Source organism: Mustela erminea, chromosome 4, assembly GCF_009829155.1.
Source record: "Mustela erminea isolate mMusErm1 chromosome 4, mMusErm1.Pri, whole genome shotgun sequence".
Taxonomy (NCBI): domain Eukaryota; kingdom Metazoa; phylum Chordata; class Mammalia; order Carnivora; family Mustelidae; genus Mustela; species Mustela erminea.
Genome location: NC_045617.1, coordinates 85744011 through 85769805, shown reverse-complemented (window position 1 = coordinate 85769805; position 25795 = coordinate 85744011). Strand labels below are relative to the sequence as shown.

General features: G+C 39.2%; 1 protein-coding gene across 6 annotated transcripts in view; it reads right to left on the bottom strand.

The window, feature by feature from the left end:
- DNAH8 (dynein axonemal heavy chain 8) overlaps positions 1 to 25795 on the bottom strand; it is a 342799-nt gene that overhangs the window by 138952 nt on the left and 178052 nt on the right. For all 6 annotated transcript variants that reach the window (XM_032339820.1, XM_032339819.1, XM_032339821.1 and 3 more), the window contains 8 exons: positions 19150 to 19292; positions 18510 to 18644; positions 18002 to 18124; positions 16578 to 16791; positions 10310 to 10419; positions 5621 to 5784; positions 4081 to 4273; positions 1420 to 1542 (listed from right to left, as the gene is read on the bottom strand). In XM_032339820.1, the coding sequence (XP_032195711.1) occupies positions 1420 to 1542; positions 4081 to 4273; positions 5621 to 5784; positions 10310 to 10419; positions 16578 to 16791; positions 18002 to 18124; positions 18510 to 18644; positions 19150 to 19292 (1205 nt within the window). The remainder of the gene's footprint in view (positions 1 to 1419; positions 1543 to 4080; positions 4274 to 5620; positions 5785 to 10309; positions 10420 to 16577; positions 16792 to 18001; positions 18125 to 18509; positions 18645 to 19149; positions 19293 to 25795) is intronic.

The window sequence follows — 25795 nt, the reverse complement described above, 5'->3', positions numbered from 1 at the left end:
ATGTGCAGACTACATTGGACTTTTTCCTTTAATGGGATATGTCAGTTTTTTAAAGTTATGCCTCCTACTGATTTAGTCAACTCAAATTCTTTCCTTGCCTATCATGAAAGAGAGAACAAAATGGCTTTCCTATCTCCTATTTCAAAGCCACTTTCTCTGTGCGTGTGTGTGTGTAATTTTGAATTTTATTATTTTCAGACACAAAGCATGATGGAGCTACTCTTCCCAATCCACAGAAAGGTTTGGATTATCCGCTTATTGTTCAGTCTAACACACTAACCTAGATAGACACCCTGCTCTACAATGAATATTACCTCTATTGTATCTCTGCCAATGAAAAAAATTTTAAGTACCCAAATTCTACTTACAAGAAAGGCAGGAAGGCATTTGTAGAAAACGACTTAGACTAGTCTTGTGTTGCTTTTCTATGGCTGATTTCCTTGATAAGGATAAGATTGGAATTGTGGCTCACATCTTATGCAGGCCATTGAAGACATTGCTAAAAAACTGCCTTTTACATTAATGCCACTGATTAAGATGAAAGTCTAGTTGAATCACTAATTTCATTATCATACTAAAAAGCTTTTTTTTTTAAAATGGAAATTTGACAGATGGCAGATAGTAACACGGTGGTATGTATTAATTCTAGCATTATATTTTTTAATATGTTAACCACTTGGGGGGTCCCAGGCCTCCGAGACCTTGTCACAGTGAGTACGCAATAGTTACTTGTGACGTGGATAGATGTAAAACAGCCCTAGGACATCTGGAAATTCACCAACTTTGGGGAAGACAAAGTATAATAAACACAGAACAAACTGCCTCTTTATCAAACCTCCTGACACTGTGTTCAGACTTCCTGTAGAAACTCCTTTTCGATCTACACATGATACAAACGGCTCCTTTGGGTGTCGTTATCTAATTGGTTTCTGTTTTTATACCAGTCCTGTACTCCCACCTTACTCTTTCCTCATCAGTTTGCCCATGATCTGTAAGCCAATCATGAAATTGACATTTTTAAAAGCATCAACTTTTCCGCTACAGGGAAGGGAACAGGATTCCCATTATACCAAAATAAAATTGGACTACATATTCACAGGGTTCTCTAGCTTACTTTCTAGAAAGGAAAAACTCTGGACATGTCAAAAGCTCTGAATACAAAAACCCATCAATTTGTCCTTGAAAAGCATCTGCTGTCATGTAGATGGATTCAGCTAAGGGGTTTCTGATTAAGCCTTTGTTTTCTGAGACAGTGAACAACCCTACCTACAGACATTCTTCTATACTCTGCCTGAAATTACTTATTTCTTCTCTCAAAACATCTGTCTGTGCAATTTACCCAGTTTTTATATGATCATATATCATATAATATATATGATATATTGATACATATATCAACAAATAGTCAATAGTTAGAACCTTAATAAGATGAGTCATTGCATCTTTAAAAAACACTAGATCAAGAGATGTTCCTCTAATGATTTCATTGAACTGTCTCTGGTAGAACTGGAGTTTTTCAGACAGGAAGTCAAAGGATGGGACCTGTGGGTACAGAGAGAGAGAAAAATATTTAAGAGCTCAAATCTATGAAATCAGCAATTGTAAAGGCTCTTAAAAGTAATTCTAATTTTTTTTTAAACCTAATGGAGAGGTGGATTGGTGTCTCAGTTAGGTTAGGTTAAGTGCCAACTCTTGGTTTCAGCTCAGGTTGTGAACTCCAGTCGTGATCTCCAGTCGTGAGATCAACCCCTGCATCAGACTCTACACTCAGCGTAGAGTCTGCTTGAGACTCTCTCCCTCTTTCCTCTTTCCCTTCTGCTCCTCCCCTCTCTTGCACTCACTCTCTCTCAAATAAATAAATAAAGTCTTTTTTTTTTTAAGATTTTATTTATTTATTTATTTGACAGAGAATAAGAAAGGGAACCCAAGCAGAGAGAGTGGGAGAGGGAGAAGCAGGCTCCTTGCTGAGCAGAGAGCTTGATGTGGGACTCAATCCCAGCACCCTAGGATCATGACCTGAGCTGAAGGCAGACGCTTAATGACTGAGCCACCCAGGGGCCCAATCAATTAAGTCTTTCAAAAAATAAAGATAAAAACCTAATGGACTTCCAAATATCTTTCATGGATTGGTTGACTGTAAGTTACTTCCATTATCAGAGGTCTGAAACTTTAACAGCATTAGCTGGTTGCCAGCATGAAATCATTCCTTGATCTTCCCCTTCAGAAACCCCAGTGCCAACTCCCACCCATGGGAACTACCATTGGAATGTAACAAATATTTCTGTTTGTATTTGCTTTTTAATATTGTTTATGGATTTTTAAAAAACACACAGAAGTTCTACATCATTGATGTAGTCAAACAGTTTCTAAGTAAATACTTTGTTTTGCAAATATTTTCTCTCCCTTTAATTCTTTGACCTACATGCACTTCAGAAGTACTTTGTTTGTGACCCTGCTTAAAAAACCTTTTGGGGGGCACATGTGTGGAGCAGTCAATTGGGCATCAACTCTTGCTTTTGGCTCAGGTCATGATCCCAGTGTTGTGAGATTGAGCCCCACATCAACTATGCACTCAGCACTGGGTCTGTTTGGGATTCTCTCTCATGCTCCCTCTGCTTCTCCCCCAGGTTCTCACTCTCTCTAAAGTAAATTAAATCTTAAAAAAAAAATCCTTTTGGGGGCACCTGTGTGGTTCAGTCAGCTGGGCCTCTGAGTCTTGGTTTTGGATCAGGTCATGATATCAGGGTCCTGGGATTGAGCCCCAATTTGGACTTTGTGCTGAGCGTGGAACCCACTTAAGATTTTGGGTGGCTCAGTTGGTTAAGCATCTGCCTTCGTCTCAGGTCATGATCCCAGGGTCCTGAGATCAAGCCTCACATCAGGCTCCCTGCTAAGTGGGGAGCCTGTTTCTCTCTACCCCTTGCTCATGCTCTCTTGCTCTCTCTCTGTCTATCTCTGTCTCTCTCTCTCTCTCTCTCTCAGAAAAGTAAATAAAATCTTTAAAAAAAAAAAAGATCCTCTCTCCTCCTCTCCTTCTGCCCGACCCCCCTCACCCATACAAGCATGCATGTGCATGCGCTCTCTCTCTCTCTCTCTCTCTCTCTCAGGGAAAAAAAGTCCTTTTGGAGTCCTGTTCAAACTTCATGAAATCTATATATTACCTATACATTAATTTTACATACCTATACATTAATTTAGGGAGAATGATGTGTTGACTTAAGTCAAGTTTTATCATGTTTATCCCTAGATGTTTTACATACTTGTTGTTGTTAAATGAAGTACCTTCCTATTATAGTTTCTATCGCACGATTGTTGGCAAGAGTTGGCAAACTTTTTCTGCAAAGGGCAGGATTAAAGCTTCCTGGACCATATGGTTTGTCACAACTATTTCCCTCCACCCTCATAGTGCAGAAGTGGTCCTGGGCCATAGGAAACAAATCCACTTGGCTGGGTTCCAATACAACTTTGCCTATGAATGCTGAATTTGAATGCCATATAATTTTCACATGTCCCACCATATTCTTCTCTTTTGGATTCTTTTTCCACCCATATAAAAAATGTAAACACCCTACCTAGCTCACAAATTTCACAAAACACAGGCAGAGGGCTGGATCTGGCCCAACAACCATAACTTTCCAGCCTTTCATATAGAGGAAAGTTACTGAGTTTTTTATTTCTATCACACTTGGTCATCTTACTGAACTATTAAGAGTTAAAACAGATGTTCAGTTCTTTTCTATTATATTAAGAGATAATCACCTCACCTGCACACAATACTTTTGTTTTTTTCTTTTTTTTTTTTTTTGTCATTTGTTTCATTGCCTAGAACTTTCAAAACCATACTTAATAGTAGTGATAATAGGAGGCATCCTTGTCTTATACTTGACTTTAATGGGATTGCTTCTAAATTACACTGAAATGTTTTACTTCTTAAATTACACTGAAATATTTTTCTTGGATATGAATCCCAACATATAACTAATGCAGAAGTTCCAACTCCATGGTAGGACTCCAGGGTGCTAAGAAATATACAGTTAGGTGATTGATTGAAAAGCTCTTTTCAAAGGAGAAAATAAATACCAGTTCATAAATTTTGGGCACTTCAAATATGGTGTCTTCAGGCTCATCACCGGTTGGTTCAGGCATCTCATGGAGGAAATCCACAAAATATGGTTCAGGAAGAATGTACGATGTCACATCTGGGTTAATATTCTCTTCAACTGCTCGAACAAGATGGATATTAAACCACTGCTCATCTTCAGGTGTTATAAATCTGGGAGAAAAATACAGGAGTAAATACGTAAAATATGAAGGCATCTTTCCTAATTGAACATGCCTGACCTCCCTCTACCTCTTAAGGCCCCATCCTGCACCTCAGACTCCTCAGAACAGGAGGACAGAAAAGGACGTAGCTCCATTCAAGAGAGTTTTAACACTGAGTATTACTTAAAGAAAATACTGGCAAAGAGTCTCTCCTTGATTAAAATCTTAGTCTCCTCTGAATCCTCTTACCAATTAGGCCTTGACTTTTGGACTTCTGTGTCTTTCTTTGCATTACCCAATTGTACCAAGAATCCTGTCAAGTGGGTTTAATCCCAGAATCCCCCACTCCCCATGATCTGATCACCCTCCAATATCTGACCAAATTCCTCATGTCCCATCACCCCTCCCCACCCTCCCCATGTAATATCTATTCACCCTAGTCTGTTTTTGGCAAGAATCTTATTAGGTCAGTTTAGCTAGAATCCCTCCCTTACCTTTGATATATCCTTTCAGTAGTTTATAACCACCGACCTCCCCTAAACTTCTCCATGGCTATAAATTCCCACTCTTTCCTTGTCATATTTGGAGTTGAGCTCAATTTCTCTCCCCAGGAGACCCCATCGCAGTGGTCCATATACCCATTGCCAATAGTCCTGAATAAAGTATGCATGACTTATTGTTTGAACAGGTGTCATGAATAATTTTTTTCTTTAACAATACAGATGAGTCACTTAAGTGGGGTCAAAGGTTCCTAAGATTTGCAATAAGAGTGCAGACTGACATTAAGTAGTGGGTGAGCGCCCACTTTCTGGTTTTGTGAGCACACAGCACAGGTCCTTTTCAGACCCACCAGTATCAGAGGGGGAAGAGCATTTGTTTCATTTGTTTCATTGTAAATCTATCCATAGCAGGGGGACCAACATGTGAGAAAAACCACATATGTATGTGATGTTGTGATAATCTCTTACAGCTTTGCAAGATCAGCATCACCATCCATATTTTAAACAGGAGGAAGGGGAGGCTCAGAACTATGACTGAGCCTATGTTCCCAAATTTCACCAAGTGAAAACTACACAGAGTTCAAACATTTTAGAAAATATACATAACTAAAATTTGCCTCTGAATGTTATCAGATGATGTGGTGATTTAAAAAGATGTGTTATGGAGATAATACTCAAGTAGACTAGCTGAACATTTTTCAAGAGGACCAGCAAGTGGGAAATGGCATCAATGATTCACGAGCCCCAGAGCAAATGAAGACAATACTCTAATTATTTGAGTAGATAATGCAGGAATTGGGTCACACAGCGTCAACTTTTTACATAGTACATTTAAACTCAAGTGCTACGATATATACCTGTCTGCAATTACTCTGTTGCACTCATGTTTGAAAAGCGAAAGGAGAATAGATATCGAATCACACTCCTCGGCTTTTATGGTTAACATTCCTTGCCAAATTCTGGAAAGATCTCGAAGATTGAAAATGTAATGAAATTTAGAAGGCGTTGGCAGCATTTTCATCTAGAGATGGACAAAAATGTATTACTCTCAAGGTGCTTCACAGATAAAACTAAAAGATAAAAACAGTTCTTTACAATTACTTTATTTCACAAATTTCATTTTAAATGAAATCAGCTGAGTAAATAAATCAAGATTAAGTTTATATTTTTGTTGCAGCGCTGATAAGAAAATCACATCATAAATAAACCAACATGGAATTTCAAAGACCATAAGCTCTTGAATCAGATCCATTCGAGAGTAACACTCTAGATGCCAATGCCAATGCATTGGCAATCCATCAGCATTAGTTGGCTTTGAACAAGTCGCTTTCCCCTGCATTCTAAAAAACTATGTGAGTTGTAGGAATGACCATTCCTAATCATTGTTAACCATATTAGTGTGTATGTGGAAATACATCATAACAAAAAACTGGGTGTGAGCTTGTTGCCACACAGTTAAGAACAATGAAATTTCACTTCTAAAGTCAATAACGATCATTTCCATAGATTGCTATAAGGTCTTTAGTATATTTGGATTTCTGTCAATATATCATAGTCTACATTTCATTGTGGAGATCCAAACTCAGTCAGCATGCTTTCACTTATCTGTCTATCCATAGTAAGTTGGCAGGCAACTGTGAAATGCAGCTATAATAACTAGGTAGCTTTTCTGGGTTTTGAATCCAAACAGGCAAAGCTATACCAATGACACATTCTTGTGTGGAGAGATACTAGTCAAGGGATAAACTTGAGGTTTACTAGGTGTGGGAAGCATTGCTGGCCATGTGTAAAGATTGTAAATGATACCAATAGCATCATTTTGAGTGTGCAAACAGTAATTCTGGAGATTCAAAGTAAACTCCCCACATGATTAATTTGGGAAAGCAAAAAAAAAAAAAAAATTTTTTTTTAAGGACCTATTCATGGAATATGCCCTTTCTACATTGAAAAAGTAGCCCATTGAGTTTATCGCAGAATCATTATAGGCTAATTCCCCGTGTCAGTTAAAACAGCAGGTAGCCAGGGAAGACAGAATGAAGACAAGTGTTATTTTAGCAATTATCCTTCAATTTCCCTCTTTGCTCAGTTCCATTCCCAGATAAAATATTCATTCTACTCACCAAAATGTAAGATTATATTACAAATATGCAGAAATAAAGGGCTCAGGCTGTGTGAATACTGCTTATTTCTTTGCTATGAAGGACCGCCGCTGGGATGACAGCCATTGAGGCAATCATTAAAGAGAACTGAATAAATTCCTTTTTTTTTTTCCCTCTTCTCACCTGTTAACCTGCTTCTTTCACTTTAATTTTTGTCAATTCCTTTCTTTTCTCACCTGGGCTTTTCCTTTAAAGCTTTGTAAAGTAGGGGTGCCTGGGTGGCTCAGTTGGTTGAGTATCCAATCCTTGATTTCATCTCAAGTCATGATTTCAAGGTCATGGGATCCAGCCCCATGTCTCCCTCTGTCCCCCCACTCTCTTTCTCCATTTTTCTCTCAAATGAATAAATAAATCTTAAAAAGATAAGACTGTGTCCAATAATATAAGGATGAAATGGTATACAAGGGTTAAAAGTGCTTTGGAAGGATGAGAGGTTTGAAGAAAAGATACAAAAAAGGCTGCTTGCTGTTTATTTTGGGGGTAGGGAAGGGAGAAAGATGTATTCATTATTCAGTGGCTATTTTCAAGTACTTCCTGCTGTCCTTAAGAAGATACCACGGTAACTAAAAATACAGCATGGTAACTAGCAGCTCAATCCACTACCATCAGGGAGCTTCCATTCTAGTGGGGGAGCCTGACAATAAAGAAATAAGAAGCAAATATATCGGTAAACAAACAAGTTGACAAAAAATAATGATAAAAGTCATGGTCAGAAAAAATAAAAGTATGGTCAGGAGACAGATAATGACCATTGGGGACCATGGACAGTTACTTTAGAGCCTACCTGAGAAAGCCCCTCTGAAAGTAAGAAGGATGAGAATGACTCAAAGTATGATGGCCCAGAGGCGCAAAAAATGTGGGGTGTTGAAGGAACAGGAAGAGGGCAGAGTAAGATGTATCTGGGTTTCACTCCTGGGAACCTCCTGGTGGTTTCAAGAAGTAATGATCTCTGATTTACTTTAAAAAAAAAATTTTTTTTTTTAGATTTTATTTATTTATTTGACAGAGAGAGAGAGAGAGAGATAGCAAGAGCAGGGGGGAGCAGCAGGCAGAGGGAGAGAAGCAGACTCCCCACTGAGCAGGGAGCCTGACATGGGGCTTGATCCCAGGACCCCAGGATCAGGCGCCTCTGATTTACTTTTTAAAAAAGCATTATTTAAAGAACATGCTCTAGGACGGCAAGAAGAAAGCAAGTCACTGCATGGTCCAGAGGGCAGGTGATTGAAGCATCTATTGGGGCGAGGGTGTCACTCTGAGATGGCAGAGTGCTCAGCTTGGGACTGTATTCTGAAAGCATGGTAACCGAGACTTGCTGAAGAACTGGAAGTAGAGGGGCGGGGGAGACAAACCAAGGATGGCAGCAGTTTCCTAGTCTGTGGAGGAGGATCAGTGTTGTTGCTATTAACCAAAAAGATGCCAAAGTCTGAGGCAAGGTCATACTGAAGCTCAGTTGGATTCTGTGGAGACACGTTAACTTTAAGATGGTTATTGGACATCTAAACGGCAATGTCTACTAAGCAGTTAGAAACCAGTAAGGAGCCAAGCAGAGAGGCCTGGACTGGACACTGATTTTGAAGTCATCAGCATGGAGATGGTGTTTAAGGCCCTGAAGCTGGAGAAACCATCTGGGTGATGAATGTATACAAGGGAGAGGTTCTAGAGTCGAAATCGGGCGCACTCCAGTATCTAGGGGAAGGGAAGGAGAGGGGGAACTTTATAAAGGTAACTTGTCAAGTAGAAAGAAAAACAAGAGCATGAGGTCCCTTGGAAGCCAAGCTGAAGAAGGTGTCAAGAGGGATAATTTAGGGGCACCTGGGTGGCTTAGTGGGTTAAGCCTCTGCCTTCAGCTCAGGTCATGATCTCAGGGTCCTGGGATCGAGTCCCACATCGGGATCTCTGCTCAGCAGGGAACCTGCTTCCTCATCTCTCTCTCTCTCTGCCTGCCTCTCTGCCTACTTGTGATCTCTCTCTCTGTCAAATAAATAAAAAAATCTTAAAAAAAAAAAAGCGGGATAATTTATGTCAAATGCTGCTAAAGGGTCAAGTGAGAGGAAGAAATCACCCCTTGGATTTATTTGGCAAGACTGAGGTCTCTGGTAACCTTGACGAGAGCAGTGGAAGCAAGCTTGTGCCATACAGGTTAAAGAAGTAAAGAAAGATGAGAAAGGAACCAGTAAACACTTGTATAACAAAAGAACCTTTGATGGAAAGACACCCAGAAGGCCAAAGCTTTTCAGGAGAATATGTATATAATCTCCTTACTGTGAACAGTAGCCCCCTGGGAAAACAGATGGGTCTTACCACAGAAAATTTTCTCAGACACTCAGCCCCTGCCATTCATTTTGAAGTTTCCTTACAAGAGGCAGAACTGCATGTGCAAAGACCCTGTGTTGGCAAGGAGAAGGCCCTGCAAGGAACTGGCCATACAGGGCACTGTGTGGACTGAGCATTTCATAAGAAACACCCAATTCCTCTCCTGGTAATTCTCTTACCCAAAATTCCAGGAATCTGAGAGGTTGGCACCCTCCAGGTTTTACCAGGACATAAGCTTCCTCCCGGAAATGTGTAATTGGCCTAATGAACGTTTTTTAGCAAATACCTCAACTTCGTTCTAAGCATAGGTCTGAGATGTCACAGACCTACATTTAATTGCTTTTTCATGAGTCTGCTTTAAGCCATCTGGTGATAGCTACAGGTTTGCTGAGTTTACTTAGGAGACTGACCTGTATATTAAAATCTAGACTAGGGGCACCTGAGTGGCACAGTTGGTTAAGCATCCGACTCAGGTCATGATCTCGGGGTCGTGAGATCGAGCCCAGCATTGGGCTCCACACTTAGAGTGGACTATGCTTGAGACTCTCTCTCCCTCTCCCTCTACCCCTCTCCCTATTCTCTAAGGTAAATAAATAAATCTTAAATATACATATATACATATATATGTATATATGTATAAAGAATATATATATATATTCTTTTTTGTGAAATACATTTCCATCCATCTAATCCCCGCTCCATCTCAGAGACTCATACAAGTTAGACTTTAAGTCTTAGGTAGCTAAGAACATCCTGAAATTCATGCATTCAGTCAGCCAGTAAACACATGAGTGTCTGACATACAAATCAGAGTAAAAAGTGGAAAAGCAGTGTTCTCATTTTAGCAAAATTCTACTTTATCTTATAGTAATATCTCATACATATGGAAAGCAACTTCCAGCCAGAATATTTGCTCCCTGGAAGGAAAAAGTGTCATAAATCTATTCGAGCACCTAATTTGTTTTTCCCCCATCCCCCCCCCCACTACTCCATGATGTGATTATAAGCTCATGAGCCATGAGGTGAGAATGGACAGCTGACTTTCTGTTATTACGGACAATAACGCTTCTGTACCTTTGTCCACTGCCATAGCACTCTGCCTGCTGAGACTAAATTTGCAATCATATCACATACTTCAGGTTTGAACTTTCTGCAAGGATCAAAGTACCCACAGCCAATAATTCCTGGAAAAGAAAACAAGATTGAAGGCACACACTTACGAAAAGATTACAAGGCGCATGTTTATCCTGGTGAATAAATCATGATAAGACTGAGTAAGCTGGGTGAGGTTAAGAATTTGTCTCAAGGAATCAGCTAAGACTGGAGGTCAGAAGTGGGGCCAGCAAAGCTTAGTGTGCAGCAGTAAGCATTTTATATGTATTAACTCACTTAATCTTCCCCACATCCTATGGAAAAGGATCTCAGAAAGGTATTATCATTATTCCCATTCTAATATGAGTTTAGTAACTTGCCCAAGGTCACACAGCTTGTATGTGGGTGGATCTGAAGTTTGAAACTAGGCAGCCTGGGTCTGGAGCCTACAAAAAAAACTTGCCCTGAAGCCAACAAGAGCTGGAAAAGAATTTAGAGACTTCTTGCTCGTATCACAGATACGGAGACCAGATCAAGACAGGGAAGGCAAATTGTTCAAGATCACACGGATTGGTTGTTGACAGAATTGGAATCAGGACCCACACCTTGGGACACTCGCCTGGGCTGGTGACGCCCCTAGGAAACACTCAGCACCATGACACTCGGACACAATCCCTCCTCACGAAGGACTGGGTTGTACATTTATAGACGGTCTCTAAATTCTCAGTGTTTTGGGTTTTAAACTACAAAATTTTACAGATTTTACTCTACTTCACTCTGGTGAGCCTGCATGTCGAATGACGCTTTCAGTTCTGAACATGGTATTTTCAGAGGAACGCAAACAGGAGTATGTTCTCAGGAACACAGAGATTTACAAAGGAAGGACCAGCTAAAGAAACTGGGGTCATTCACGTGGACGAAGAAGAGTAGCCCCGAGGGAATATCAAATTGTCCTGTAAAGCCAGGGTTGGTTGTGTCCAATGCCTACAAGGCCCTTTTGCTCCCTGAATCCCCATATTCTAGATCCCTAACTTCCTGTGGGCCAAGTGTTCTGTAAGAAGCTTGGTGTCTGGAATCGAAAAACAGGATTAGCGCCACACCTCTGCCATGCTGGGGCAGTCATTTTACTTCTCTGAGCCTCAGTTTCTCATTTCTTTCTATCTTTACTTTTCAGTATTAATCACACGGAAGCATATATAAAATAGTTTAACAAATAAACACTCACATAGAGTCTACTAGATTGAGAAACACAACCTTGCCCCCACACAGCAGAAGCCCCCCTTTTTCCATCCCCGTCCACAACCCCTTCTTCCTCCCCGGGCAGCCACAACTCTGACCTGGTGAGAACCTGTGACTTGATTTTCTCTGTAGCTTTTCTGCTTAGGGTTTTGACCTTGAACCTTTTCTTTAACTTCAACTTTTGAAATTTAATTGCACATCCTCTCACATATTTCTTTCTGACTTGCTTCTTTTACCCAAGATACTCCTGGGCTGAAGCCACGTGGGAGCCTGTAGCTGTGTCTCTTCGTGTTTGCTGCTGCACAGCATTACGCTGGGTGCCTACACTGTCATTTATTGACGCAATTCCCCACCAATAAATATTTGGATTATTTTACATTTTTGCTATCATGAACGTTGTTCTATAAATATGTTTGCATGTCTTCTGGTACACATAGCCAAAATCAAGTAAAGATGGTTGAAGGGTTTAACTATGAGAGGCAAAACTGTAATGTCTGGAAAAAAATACAGGCCAGTATCTGCATGACCTCTGGGTAGGAAAGGACTTCCTAAATGCAACTCAGAATGCGCAAATCATTAAGGAGACAAAGGATAAAGAGGTGTATGCCTGGGAGTGGAAGTGCCGCAGGTGTCCGCACGTTCTGCTTTACCAGCATTATGTCCAGTCATTGGTGCTTGTCCCAATGAGACACCAGCGTGAGTGTCTCAGTTCTCGTGCGTTCTCACCAATGCCTGATTTACAAATCCAGTGGGTATAAAATGGTATTTCTTTGGTGTTCTAAATTTGCATTTTCCTGAATATTAGTATGTCTATCATCTTTACATTTGTTTATTGGCCATTTGCTTTCCTCTTCTAAAATGCTTGGTTTTATGACCTTTGGTTTTATGCTTTGGTTTGGTTTTTATGTTAGGATGTTTGCTTTTCTCTGATAGATTCACAGGATTTCTTTAAGTGTTCAGATTACTAACTTTTTTGTTTTACTATAGGTGTTGAAATTTTTTCTTCCACTTTTGGGGCTTGTCTTTTCAGTCTTTAATGTTGCTTTTTAGACAAACAAAAGATCTTATTTTTAATCTAGTCAAGCTTGTCGTCTCCTTCCCTATGGTTTATGCTTTTTGAGTCTCTCTTAAAAAGTTCTTTCCTGGGGCGCCTTGGTGGCTCAGTGGGTTTAAGCCTCTGCCTTCAGCTCAGGTCATGATCTCAGGGTCCTAGGATAGAGCCCTGAATCTGGCTCTCTGCTCAGTGGGGAGCCTGCTTCCTCCTCTCTCTCTGCCTGCCTCTCTGCCTACTACTTGTGATCTCTGTCTGTCAAATAAATTTAAAAAAAAAAAAGTTCTTTCCTGGAGGAGGAGTAAAGACGGTGTTGGAATAGGGGGACCCTGAGCTTGCCTCAACCCCCGAACACAGCTAGATAATTATCAAATCATTCTCAACACCCAAGAAATAGATCTGAGGACTAAGAGAACAAACTGCACACCTAGAGATAGAAAAATGTCCACATCATAGACTGTAGGAACTGCTGAAAGGTTATCTATGAGGAGGAAGAAATGTAGGTGTTGCAAAGGGGAGGGAGCCCTGATCAGAGAGAGAGGAGTGAGAAAGAGAGAGAGAAAGAAAGAGTGATGCAGCAGGCAGAGGATTGCACAATAAAAACTCTCCCAAAACCACTGACTGGGAAAAGGAGAGGGGCTGACTATCACAAATCTTTATAAACGTTGAAGCACAAAGTCAGAAGTTCTAGACATCTGCACCATCGCTGGGGTCATGCATGGTGGGCTTAGCGCTAGTCTGGTGGAGAAGGAGGGCAGAGGCCTGGGACTGTGCAGTGTAGTCTGAAGATCCCCGGGGTCACATGGGGAGGCACAGTTCCCCTTCTTGGGAGTGAGTTTCGGAGTCATGGCATGACCTCTCTGGGGGCAGAAGAGCTGGTTGGAGCCAACATGCTGGTCTGTTCGCTAGCGCAGGAACAGAGATGCCTGAGGAGGGCAGCAAGGCTTGCTGCCACCATTTTGCTGCATTTTACCATAAATCCCAAACCACTGTGTGGTCACAGGACTGCTTTTCTGGGACACACCAGCACCAGCCATAGCATGGCGAGACCCTCCCCCAGAAGATCAGCATGGGTTTGTGCAATGAGAATCCCTAAAAAGTTTTGAAAACCAGCGAGGTGCCCGAGATAAAACACAGGAGTACTATGCTGCCTAGCAGGCAGACAGCTGGGACACAGACAGGGTGAAGGCAGGGATCTGACAGAAGCTGGGGACCCCAGAGAAGTGATTATTTTTCTGCAAGGGCTTCCTGAGGTGTGGTGGGCACGTACTCCCCACTCCAGAATGAGAGAGTGGGACGATGCCATTCCCTGTCCCCTACCCATCCCAATAGGCACTAACCAACTTCAGGGAGAAACACCGTGCCCCTCAGTGGAGGCCAGAGATGCTTATACAAAGCCCTCACCCTGGTACCCTGTAGGTGACTCTCCACTGTGACTGAGAATCAGTGCAAGCAGGCACCTCCCCCAGAAAACCAGCACAAACACCTCATATACACTGTCTACTGACCACACAGTGCCGCAAAGATCTAACAATTGTAGGGGCACCTGGGTGGCTCAGTTGGTTAAACATCTGCCTTTGGCTCAGGTCATGATCTCAGGCTCCTGGGATCAGGTTCCCTGTTCAGCAGAGAGCCTGCTTCTCCCTCTGCCTCTGCCTGTCACTCTGCCTGCTTGTGCTCTCTATCTCTCTGTCAAATATGTAAATTTTAAAAATCTTTAAAAAAAATTTTTTTTAAAGAAGAATATCTAATAATTATAAATACTTATGTCCCCAATTTGGAGTGCCCAAATATATAAACCAATTAATAACATTAAAAAACTCATTGTAATAATACAGTAATAATAGGGGAATTTAACACCCCACTTAACTGCAATGGACAGGTGATCTAAGCAGAAACTCAACAAGGAAACAATGGCTGAGTGACACATTGGACCACATGGACCTAAACAGGTATATTCAGAACATTTCATCCTAAAGTAGCAGAATACACATTCTTTTTGCATGTATATGACATATTCTCCAGAATAGATCATGTATTGGGTCACAAACCAGCCCTCAACAAGTACAAAAACATTGAAATCATATCATGCATATCCTCAGACCATAATATCATGAAACTTGAAGTCAACCACAAGAAAAAATTAGGAAAGACTACAAATATATGGAGGCTTAAAAACATGCTACTAAAGAATGAATGAGCCAACCACAAAATTAAAGAAGAAATAAAAAATTACATGGAGGCAAATGAAAATGAGAACATGACAATCTAAAACCTTTGGGATGCAGCAAAAGTGGTCCTAAGGGAAAGTATATAGCCATACGGACCTACCTCAAGGAGGAAGAAAAGTCTCAAATACACAACCTAAACTTATACCTAAAGGAGCTAGAAAAGGAACATCAAATAAAGCCTAAAGCTAGCAGAGGAAGGGAAATAATAAGGATTAGAGCAGAAATAAATGACATTAAAAAAAAACCAGTAGAACAGATCAATGAAAGAACTGGTTCCTTGAAAGAATTAATAAAACTGATAAACCCCTAGCCAGATTTATCAAATAGAAAAAGAGAAAGGGCCCAAATAAACAAAATCACAAATGAAAGAGCAAAGATCACAACCAATAGCAACTATAAGAAATACAAACAACTATATACAAACAACTATAAGAAATACAAACAACTATAAGAAAATATTATGAGAAATTATATGCCAAGAAACCAGGCAATCAGGAAGAAATGGACAAATTCCTAGAAACATATAAACCTCCAAAACTGAAGTCAGAAGAAATAGAAATTTTAACCGCTGCATAACCAATGAAGAAATTGTATCAGTAATTAAAAATTTCCCAACAAACAAAAAGTCCAAGGCCAGATGGTTTCCCAGCAGAATTCTATCAGACATTTAAAGAAGAGTTAATGGCTATTCTCAAACTGTTCCCAAAAAATAGAAATAGAAGGAAAACTTCCAAACTTAATCTACAAAGGCCAGCATTATCTTAATTCCAAAACCAGACAAATACCCCACTAAAAAGAAGACTATACCTGATGAACATGGATGTAAAAACTCTCAATAAGATACTAGCCAATCAAATCCAACAGTACCTTAAAAGAATTATTCACCATGATCAAGTGGGATTTATTCCTGGGCATTCTTCCAAATACTTTTTAAGTCTTTAATCTGTCTCTATTGATGATATGCCTGGCGTAAGGTAGGGGTTCCATTCCAATTATTTTCACATTAAAATTACTACATATCCCATTACTATTTACTGAAAGTCTGCCCTTTCCTTTTTTTCCTAATCTTTAGTACTTGCTATTTCAATTAATACACATATATGCATGGGTCAGTTCCTCTTGTATGCCTTGATCTATATAATTTTTGACAAAACAATTTATATGAGCCTAAATTTGTTGTCAAAAAATCTCGTTTCAGGGAGCTTGGGTGGCTCAGTGGGTTAAAGCCTCTGCCTTCGGCTCAGGTCATGATCCTAGGGTTCTGGGATCAAGCCCCTGAATCAGGCTCTCTGCTCAGCAGGGAGCCTACTTCCTCCTCTCTCTCTGCCTGCCTCTCTGCCTACTTGTGATCTCTGTCTGTCAAATAAATAAATAAAATCTTTTTTAAAAATCTCATTTCATTAACTTACATAAAATGCTACTTTTGACTTGATACATTATATTGTTTATCCATGATAGATCTGCTGTCATTTATTAGTTCAAATTTCTCTGGTTGATCATGTCAAGAAAACTAAAACCTTAAAGCCAAACTTTTAAATATTTTTAGAATGGGCTATAAACATGAATATTTAGTCCCTCCTCTCTGGTGGTTAGCTCTGCATTTCAGATAATGAATCCCTACTACAGACAGAGCCTTTCTATCTCCTAAATAAGATTTTGCATGGCTTATGTACATTATGTAATACAGTAAAAAAAAAAAAAAAGACAGAAACATGAAAAATAGCCATACCAAAAATTTTGTCTATTGAAGCGTTGGAAGGCAATGTGCAGTTAAACACAGTAAAGTGCCTTTTTAAACGCTGGGGAATATCATTTCGACCGCCTCCAGGGTGGATCATTGCCGCTATGATCTGCACATCAACAATAGTAGTGAAGTCTCCAGGCTTATCCAAGCTGTACATTCCTTCCATTTCCATCATTTGGCGTACAATCTCATTAGTTATCTGAAATTTTATACAGTGATACTTTAGTCACATTCCACTATCACAACTCCTACAAAATTGTACACCTGAGATTAGAAGAAAGTATTCAACACTTGTCAATAAAGTGTTTGTGAATGTTGATGGTCACCTGCAAGGCCATTTGATTTCAGTACTACCATTCATGAACAAAACCATAAGCTAAACGTCTGAATTGAGTCCAGGGTGCTCTTTACCATGTGGATGAAATGGATCTCCAAAGAAATTTAATGAGTAATGGAATAGTTGGTAGAGTTACAACAGTAGTCAGAGTTACAAGTATCAATACTGAACACTTCAAACTACTTTAAATCAGAATGTGGGATGGTTTTACTCTTGAGCGTTCAGGACTACTAAGTGTTTTGGGTTTCTGTTTTATGTTCTTATCTTTTTGGTGGCCTCTCACACTGCTAACGCTCCCTCCTCACTGACAACTTTTCCTCTTTTGAATTCAGAGGCTCAGTTCTTCCTAGGCTCATCTTGTGACTTTGGATAACTTCCTAAATCACTCTTTCTACACCCATCCCTCACTGCTCTATAGGGTTCCCTCACTGGCTTTTTCTCTTCTTGCTATTGCAAGGGCCATGCAGAGCTGTTTGAGGAACAGTCTCAGGGAAAGCACGGATCTGGGAGTCCTGACTTCCTACAGGTATCTGAGGTGAATTCAGATAAAAGGCCAGATGGAATGGGTCCTGGCAAGCTCTAGGTGGACATTACTGATGAGGCAGTGGGCAGTGGTGAGAGGGAGGTGTTGGGAATCCCACAAGGAACATGCAGAATTCTGAAAGCATCAGTGACGGTCTCTGATAGAGAATGACTCTGGGGTTGACAGATGATCACAAGTAAGGCACGTATGTGACAGAGTTAAAAATTTAAAAAAAAAAAAAAAGGTGTTTTCTAAGTTGGGTATTCCTCAGAGGGAGTATATAGAATAAGAGGTAACAGCAAGGATAAAACCCTGGGGAAAGAAAAAGAGGAGTCAGAAAGGGTGGTGAAATCGAGAAGCCTGAAGGCAGGAAGGGGTACTGCTGAAAACACACAGGGATTTCAAGAAGGGAGAATGCCAGCTCTTAACAGAGAAGCCAAAACTGAGAGAATTGCTACTCGGCTTCACAAGATGAAAGCTATTGAGACCTTTCAAATATAACTAAAAATACCAATTAAATATCATTTATAGGAGATAATGTAGTCATACCTGATCTCCCCATTCATTAATCACAGGCATATTAATATCATCAATAAATACAGTCATTTTTCTGCCTCCTGGTGGCCCATATGTGCTTCCCATTCGCTTATCCACATAGCTCTCCATTGTTCTCTAGAGAAGAGGAAATATTTGTCTTAAGTGTTAAGATTTCAACCCATTTTCCTAGAAATGATGAGCCTGTTTTTCAGAGTAGAACTTATTTAACTTACATAAATGTTTATTAAAATAGACATTGTAAGACTGCAAAAAAATAAGTTATTAAAATGTGAATCATGAATTTTATACACAAAGTTCAGCTTCAACCTCAATATTAGGTGAAAATCTGCTGTCTGTACTTGGCCTAGGAAAGCTAATAGCTGAATGCCAAGTGCAGCCCCATTTCCTATACACACACACACACACATATATACCATATTTTATATTCATACACATTTTACTGCAACCAGCACTCAAAACATTTAAAATGTTGATTACCTCAGCAGATGATGGATTTTACCTGAAACATTATGGGTTCTGTGGCTGATGAAAAGTTCAGACTTTTGGATAACTGTACTTCAGGATCGTATTTTTTCAAATAGGCCTTAATCATTACAGTTTTTGCAGTTCCCTGCTCTCCTGTGAGCAAAACGGCCTGCAATAATCAGATAATCATGATGAAAGGGGTTGTAAAGCATTCAGCTTTAAATACCTTATGGTTCTGGTAGCTTTTTTTTTTTTCATTTTAATAGTTAACACAACTAATTGTAATCACTTTTTAGAATTAGACCCACATCAAAATAAATCCTAAAAAAAAATAATCAGTCAACCAATCAATTTTAGTTCAAATAAGAATTTCAATATAAAATGTGTACTATAACTATGCTGGAAGGAAGTATGGGTAAATAGTCACGTGACCATGGGAGTAGGGAGGGACTCTATGAGCAGACACCCACTTCCCTTGCAAGCTGGACGTCAGCAGCTCAGGGGATAATGAATTGAAGCATGTCCTGGGGTTCATTTCCCAAATGTGCTTCCCTTAAATGGCATCACCTCTAGCCCCTTGCGCTGCAATTTGGTTTTTCTATCCATAGCATGTGAAAAGGCACGTGTTTTGTATAGGTTTGTGATCAGCTAAGAAACTATCAAATCAAACTTACTTTCTGTTGCTTTGCAATGGTGTCTATCAAAAAATTCGTTCTAACATTGTCAACATTTGGAACCAAAATAGATGAATATTCTGGAATACTGTCAGTTGGATAATAATATGGCTGAAGTTTCTTATTCCAGTGTTCCCAATCTCCTACACAGTAAGTAAAAATTCATCTTAATTCATCAAAAATTGCATTCTTTGAAAGTTATCTCAAAATATAAAAATGCAAATACTATAAGCAGGCAACAGAATCATAGGAACATTTAAAACATTTTCCAAAAATATGTTAACATAGCGGCTTATCTAATATATATGGCATTTGATCATTTAAATCTGTTATGCCTTGGGGCACCTGGGTGGCTCAGTGGGTTAAGCCGCTGCCTTCGGCTCAGGTCATGATCTCAGGGTCGTGGGATCGAGTCCCACATCGGGCTCTCTGCTCAGCAGGGAGCCTGCTTCCTCCTCTTTCTCTCTGCTTGCCTCTCTGCCTACTTGTGATCTCTGTCAAATAAATAAATAAAATCTTAAAAAAAAATCTGTTATGCCTCTTTTATAAAGTCAATTTTTAAATTTCTAAATCATTCATCTAGAGAGATCTGGCCCAAAATGGAATTAGGATTGGCTAGTGGTAAAAACCAAAGACATATTTGGTGTCTAGTAGGAAACCCACATCAATTGAGATTATGCTGAGTGAAATAAGTCAAGCAGAGTCAATTATTATATGGTTTCACTTACTTGTGGAGCATAAGGAATAACATGGAGGACATTAGAAGGAAAGGAAAAATGAATTGGGGGAAATCAGAGGGGGAGACAAATCATGAGATACTGGACTCTGAGAAACAAACTGAGGGTTTTGGAGTGGGGGTGGGGTGTTTTGTGAGCCTGGTGGTGGGTACTAAGGAGGGCACGAATTACATGGAGCACTGGGTGTGGTGCATAAACAATGAATCTCGGAACACAGAAAAAATAAAATTAAATAAAAAAAAAAAAAAAAGAATGAGAAACACCTAAAGGGGTAACTGATTAATGAACATAGAATGTTTGCCATGGAAAATGGGAAAAATAAATCTAGCTCTAAAACTACTCAATAAAGTACTCAGGCTGCTGACTACTAATTTATTAACTGATGTTATTGGTATGATAATTATTATTACCACATTTCATCGATTCTAAAAATTATTTATTTATATTTTAGCATATCTGGAATGTGCCTTACAACCTAGGAAGGCTTATAATCACTATTGGTTAGGCCAGCTTGGTCAGATTCGCTAATATTGCTACCATTTATTTATTTATTTATTTTTTTTTAAGATTTTTTATTTATTTGACAGACAGAGATCACAAGTAGGCAGAGAGGCAGGCAGATGGAGAGTGAGAGAAGGAAGCAGGCTCCCTGCTGAGCAGAGAGTCCGATGTGGGACTCGATCCCAGGACCCTGAGATCATGACCCGAGCCGAAGGCAGCGGCCTAACCCACTGAGCCACCCAGGCGCCCTATTAGATTACTTGCATTGTTGGTATTGCTTTGTTCGTTTTGACAGGCATTTTAAATGTCTCCAGAAATACCATACTACCATTCAGGATTGTACCAGAAAAAGGTGCTGTGTATACAGAGTGCACAAAAACAGAGCAGGGGAGCACACATTTGAGAGTAGCAAAGAAAATATTCAGTACTACAGGAATGACCCCAATTTCAAATTTCCTTGCAAAATATCAAGTCATATGTTAAGTATATGTTTAACTCTCAAGAAACTGAGAAAATGTTTTCCAAAGTGGTTATACCATTGTGTACTATATGAGAGCCCCAGTTGTTCCACATTCTCGCCGGTATTTGGTAGAACTAATCTTTTCATTTTAGTCATTCTGGTGGCTGTGTGATGATATAACATTACAGTTTCAATTTGCATTTCCTTGATAACCTATGATGTGGAATTATCTTTTCTTGTGCCTTTTTCACCAGTTATAGGTCTTTTTTGGTGAAGCACGTTATTAAAATCTATTGCCCATTTATTTAAAAATTTGGGTTGGCTGTCTACCCATTATTATAGAATTAAAAGAGCCTTTATGCATTCTGTATTAAATTCTTTTATCTGATGTATATTTCCATTACATTTCCTATTTTAATTACAATACAGTTAACATAAAGTGTTGTATAAGTTTCAGGTGTACAATATAGTGATTCAACACTTACATACAGCACCCAGTGCTCATCATGACAAGTGCCCTCCTTAATCCCCATCACCTCCCCCTCCCCTACCACCACCCCTCTGGGCACCATCAGTTTGTTCTCCAGAGTTAAAAAGTCCTGTTTCTTTAAAAAAAAAAAAAAAAGTCTGTTTCTTGCTTTGTCTTTTGGACATCCCTTATCTTATTCCTGACCTTAGGGAAAAAGTTCTTGGTTTTTCTCCTTTAAGAATGATGTTCGCTGTGGGTTTTTCATATATGGTTTTTATTATGTTGGGGTATGTTCCCCCTAGACCTACTTTGTTGAAAGTTTTTATCATGAGTAGATGTTTGTACCCTGCCAAATGTCTTTTTGTATCTGTGTCTGTTGTAATTATCATATGGTTTTTATCCTTTCTTTCCTCAGTGTGAGTATCATGCTGATTGATTTTTCCATATTGAACCACCCTTGCATCCTGGGACTAAATATCATTTGATTGTGATGTGTAATTTTTTAATGTATTGTTGGGTTCAGTTTGCTAGTATTTTGTTGAGGATTTTTTTTTAAGGTTTATTTATTTTATTTTATTAAAATTTTTTTTATTAAATTGATTTATTTTCATAAAAACAGTATTCATTATTTTTTCACCACACCCAGTGCTCCATGCAATCCGTGCCCTCTATAATACCCTCCACCTGCTACCCCAACCTCCCACACCCCCGCTACTTCAAACCCCTCAGATTGTTTTTCAGAGTCCATAGTCTCTCATGACTCACCTCCCCTTCCAATTTCCCCCAACTCCCTTCTCCTCTCTAACACCCCTTGTCCTCCATGATATTTGTTACGCTCCACAAATAAGTGAAACCATATGATAATTGACTCTCTCTGCTTGACTTATTTCACTCAGCATAATCTCTTCCAGTCCCATCCATGTTGCTACAAAAGTTGGGTATTCATCCTTTCTGATGGAGGCATAATACTCCATAGTGTATATAGACAACATCTTCCTTATCCATTCGTCCGTTGAAGGGCATCTTGGTTCTTTCCATAGTTTGGCGACCGTGGCCATTGCTACTATAAACATTGGGGTACAGATGGCCCTTCTTTTCACGACATCTGTATCTTTGGGGTAAATACCCAGGAGTGCAATGGCAGGGTCATAGGGAAGTTCTATTTTTAATTTCTTGCGGAATCTCCACACTGTTCTCCAAAGAGGCTGCACCAACTTGCATTCCCACCAACAGTGTAAGAGGGTTCCACTTTCTCCACATCCTCTACAACACATGTTGTTTCCTGTTTTGTTAATTTTGGCCATTCTAACTGGTGTAAGGTGATAGCTCAATGTGGTTTTAATTTGAATCTCCCTGAGGGCTAGTGATGATGAACATTTTTTCATGTGTCTGATAGCCATTTGTATGTCTTGATTGGAGAACTGTCTTTTCATATCTTCTGCCCATTTTTTGATATGTTTGCCTATTTTGTGTGAGTTGAGTTTGAGGAGTTCATTATAGATCCTGGATATCAACCTTTTGTCTGTACTGTCACTTTCAAATATCTTCTCCCATTCTGTGGGTTGCCTCTTTGTTTTTTTGACTGTTTCCTTTGCTGTGCAGAAGCTTTTGATTTGTCTCCAAAGGCAAAGGAAACAAAAGCGAAAATACTTTTGGGACTTCATCAAAATCAAAAGCTTGTTGAGGATTTTTTTTTTAAAGATTTTATTTATTCATTTGACACAGAGAGATCACAAGTAGGCAGAGAGGCAGGCAGAGAGAGAGAGAGGAGGAAGCAGGCTCCCCGCGGAGCAGAGAACCCGATGCGGGACTCGATCCCAGGACCCTGAGATCATGACCCGAGCCGAAGGCAGCGGCCCAACCCACTGAGCCACCCAGGCGCCCTTGTTGAGGATTTTTGCATCTATTTTCATCAGAGATATTGCCTTATAATTCTCTTTTTTTTGCGGTGTCTTTATCTGGTTTTGGTTTTAGGGTGAACCTGACCTCATAGAATGAATATGGAAATTTTCCTTCCTCTTCTACTTTTTGAAGTAGTTGGAGAAAAAAAAAGTATCAACTCTTCTTTAAATGTTTGATAGAATTCACCTATGAAGCTGTCTGGACCTGGACTTTTGTCTATTGAGAATTTTTTTTTATCACTGATTGAATTTCACTGCTGGTAATTGGTCTGTTTAAATTTTTTCTTTCTGGGTGCCTGAATGTCTCAGTTAAGCGACTGCCTTTGGCTCAGTTCATCATCCCAGATTCAAAGATAGATTCTCGCATCCGGCTCCCAGCTCCGCAAGGAGTCTGCCTCTACCTGTGACCTTCTCCCTTCTCATTCTTTCTGCTGCTTTTGGGTTTTGTTTCTTCTTTTTCTATCTTCTTTAGGCATAAGGTCAGGCTGTTTCTTTGAGATTTTTCTTGCTTCTTAAGGTATTGCTACAAACTTCCCTCTTAGAACTGCTTTTGCTACATCCCAAAGATTTTGAACCACTGTGTTTTCATTTTCATTTGTTTCCATGTAATTTTTCATTTCTTTTTTGATTTCTTGATTGACCTATTCATTGTTAATAGCATGTTACTTAACCTCCAGGTATTTATGCTCTTTCCAGATTTTTTTTCTTGTGAATTCTAGTTTTATAGGATTGTGGTAAAAAAAAAAAAATGCTTGGTATGACTTCAGTCTTCTTGATTTGTTGAGGCAGTTTGTAGGCTAATATGTGACAACTTCTGGAGACTGTTCCATGTGCACTTGAAAAGAATGTGTCTTCTGCTATTTAAGGATGGAGTGTTCTGATTACATCTGTTAAATCTCCCTGGTCCATTGTGTCATTTAGTGCCACTGTATCCTCATTGATTTTCTATTTGGATGATCTATCCATTGATGTGGAGTATTGTTATTCCCTACTATTACTGTAGGGGAATTATTACTATATTATTATAGATTAGTTCCTTTATGTTTGTTACTAACTCTTTTTATGTATATGGATACATAAAAAGCATTTGGATGCTTCCATCTTGGGTGAATAAATATTTATAATTGTTATATCTTCTTATTGAATTGTCCTTTTATTATTACTATAGTTGCAGGCATAAATATTTACAATTGTTAGATCTTCTTGATGGACAGGCCCCTTAATTATGATATAATGCTCTTCTGCATCTCTTGTTACAGTTTTTGGTTTAAAATCTAATTTGTCTGGGGGCGCCTGGGTGGCTCAGTGGGTTAAAGCCGCTGCCTTCGGCTCAGGTCATGATCCCAGGGTCCTGGGATTGAGCCCCACATCGGGCTCTCTGCTCAGCAGGGAGCCTGCTTCCTCCTCTCTCTCTGCCTGCCTCTCTGCCTACTTATGATCTCTGCCTATCAAATAAATAAATAAAATCTTTTTAAAAAAATCTAATTTGTCTGATATAAGTATGGCCATCCCAGCTTTCTTTTGATGTCCATTAGCATGATAGATGATGGTTCTCCACCCCCTCACCTTCAATCTGCAGGTGTCCTTAAGTTTAAAATGAGTCTCTCGTGGGCAGCATATAGATAGTTCTTGTATCCACTCTGTTACCCTATGTCTTTTGATTGGAACATTTAGTCCGTTTACATTCAAGGTTATTACTGATAGATATGTATTTATTTATTACCCCTTTTTTATTTGTTTTGTGGTTGTTTTTGTGGTTTTTCTCTGATCCTTCCTTTTTTTTCATGATTTGTTGACTTTCTTTAATGATATATTTGGACTTCTTTCTTTTTATTCTTTCCACATCTATCACTGGGTTTTGATTTATGGTTACCATTAGGTTTGTACATAACATCTTCTGCATATAGCAATCAATATTAACTTCACAGCTGCTTAAGTTTTGGATGCTATTTTAAATAGTATATTAAAATTTCAATTTCTAAGTGTTCACTGTAAGCATATAGAAATACAATTTATTGTTATATATTGTCCTTTTATCCTATGACCTTGCTAAAGTTATTTACTGGTTCTAATAACGTTTTTGAGGATTGTATATGGATGGTCACATCGTCTACAAATAAAGAGAGATATGCTTGTTCTTTTCTAATCTGTAGATATTTTATGTATTTGTTTTTGTGTTTATTTATTTATTGCCTTATTGCACTGACTAGGACCTCTAGTACAACGTTGAATAGCAATGGTGAGAAAGAACATCCTTGTTCTGTTCCTGATCTTGGGACAGAAGTATTCAGTCTTCCACCATTCAATATAATGTTAGCCTTTTTGTAGATGCTCTTTTTCCAAATGGTGAAGTTTCTATTTCTAGTTTACCTAGAGTTTCATCATAAAAGGGTGTTAAATTTTGTCAACTGCTTTTTCTGTATCTATTTAGAGGACTGGTGGCTTGTTTGGATTTTAGTCTGTTAATGTGATGAATTATATTGATTGCTTTTTGAATGTTAACCTAACCTTCCATTCTTAGAATAAATGCTTACTTGGATTTAACCTGTTAAAATTTTACTAAGAAATGTGTGTCCAG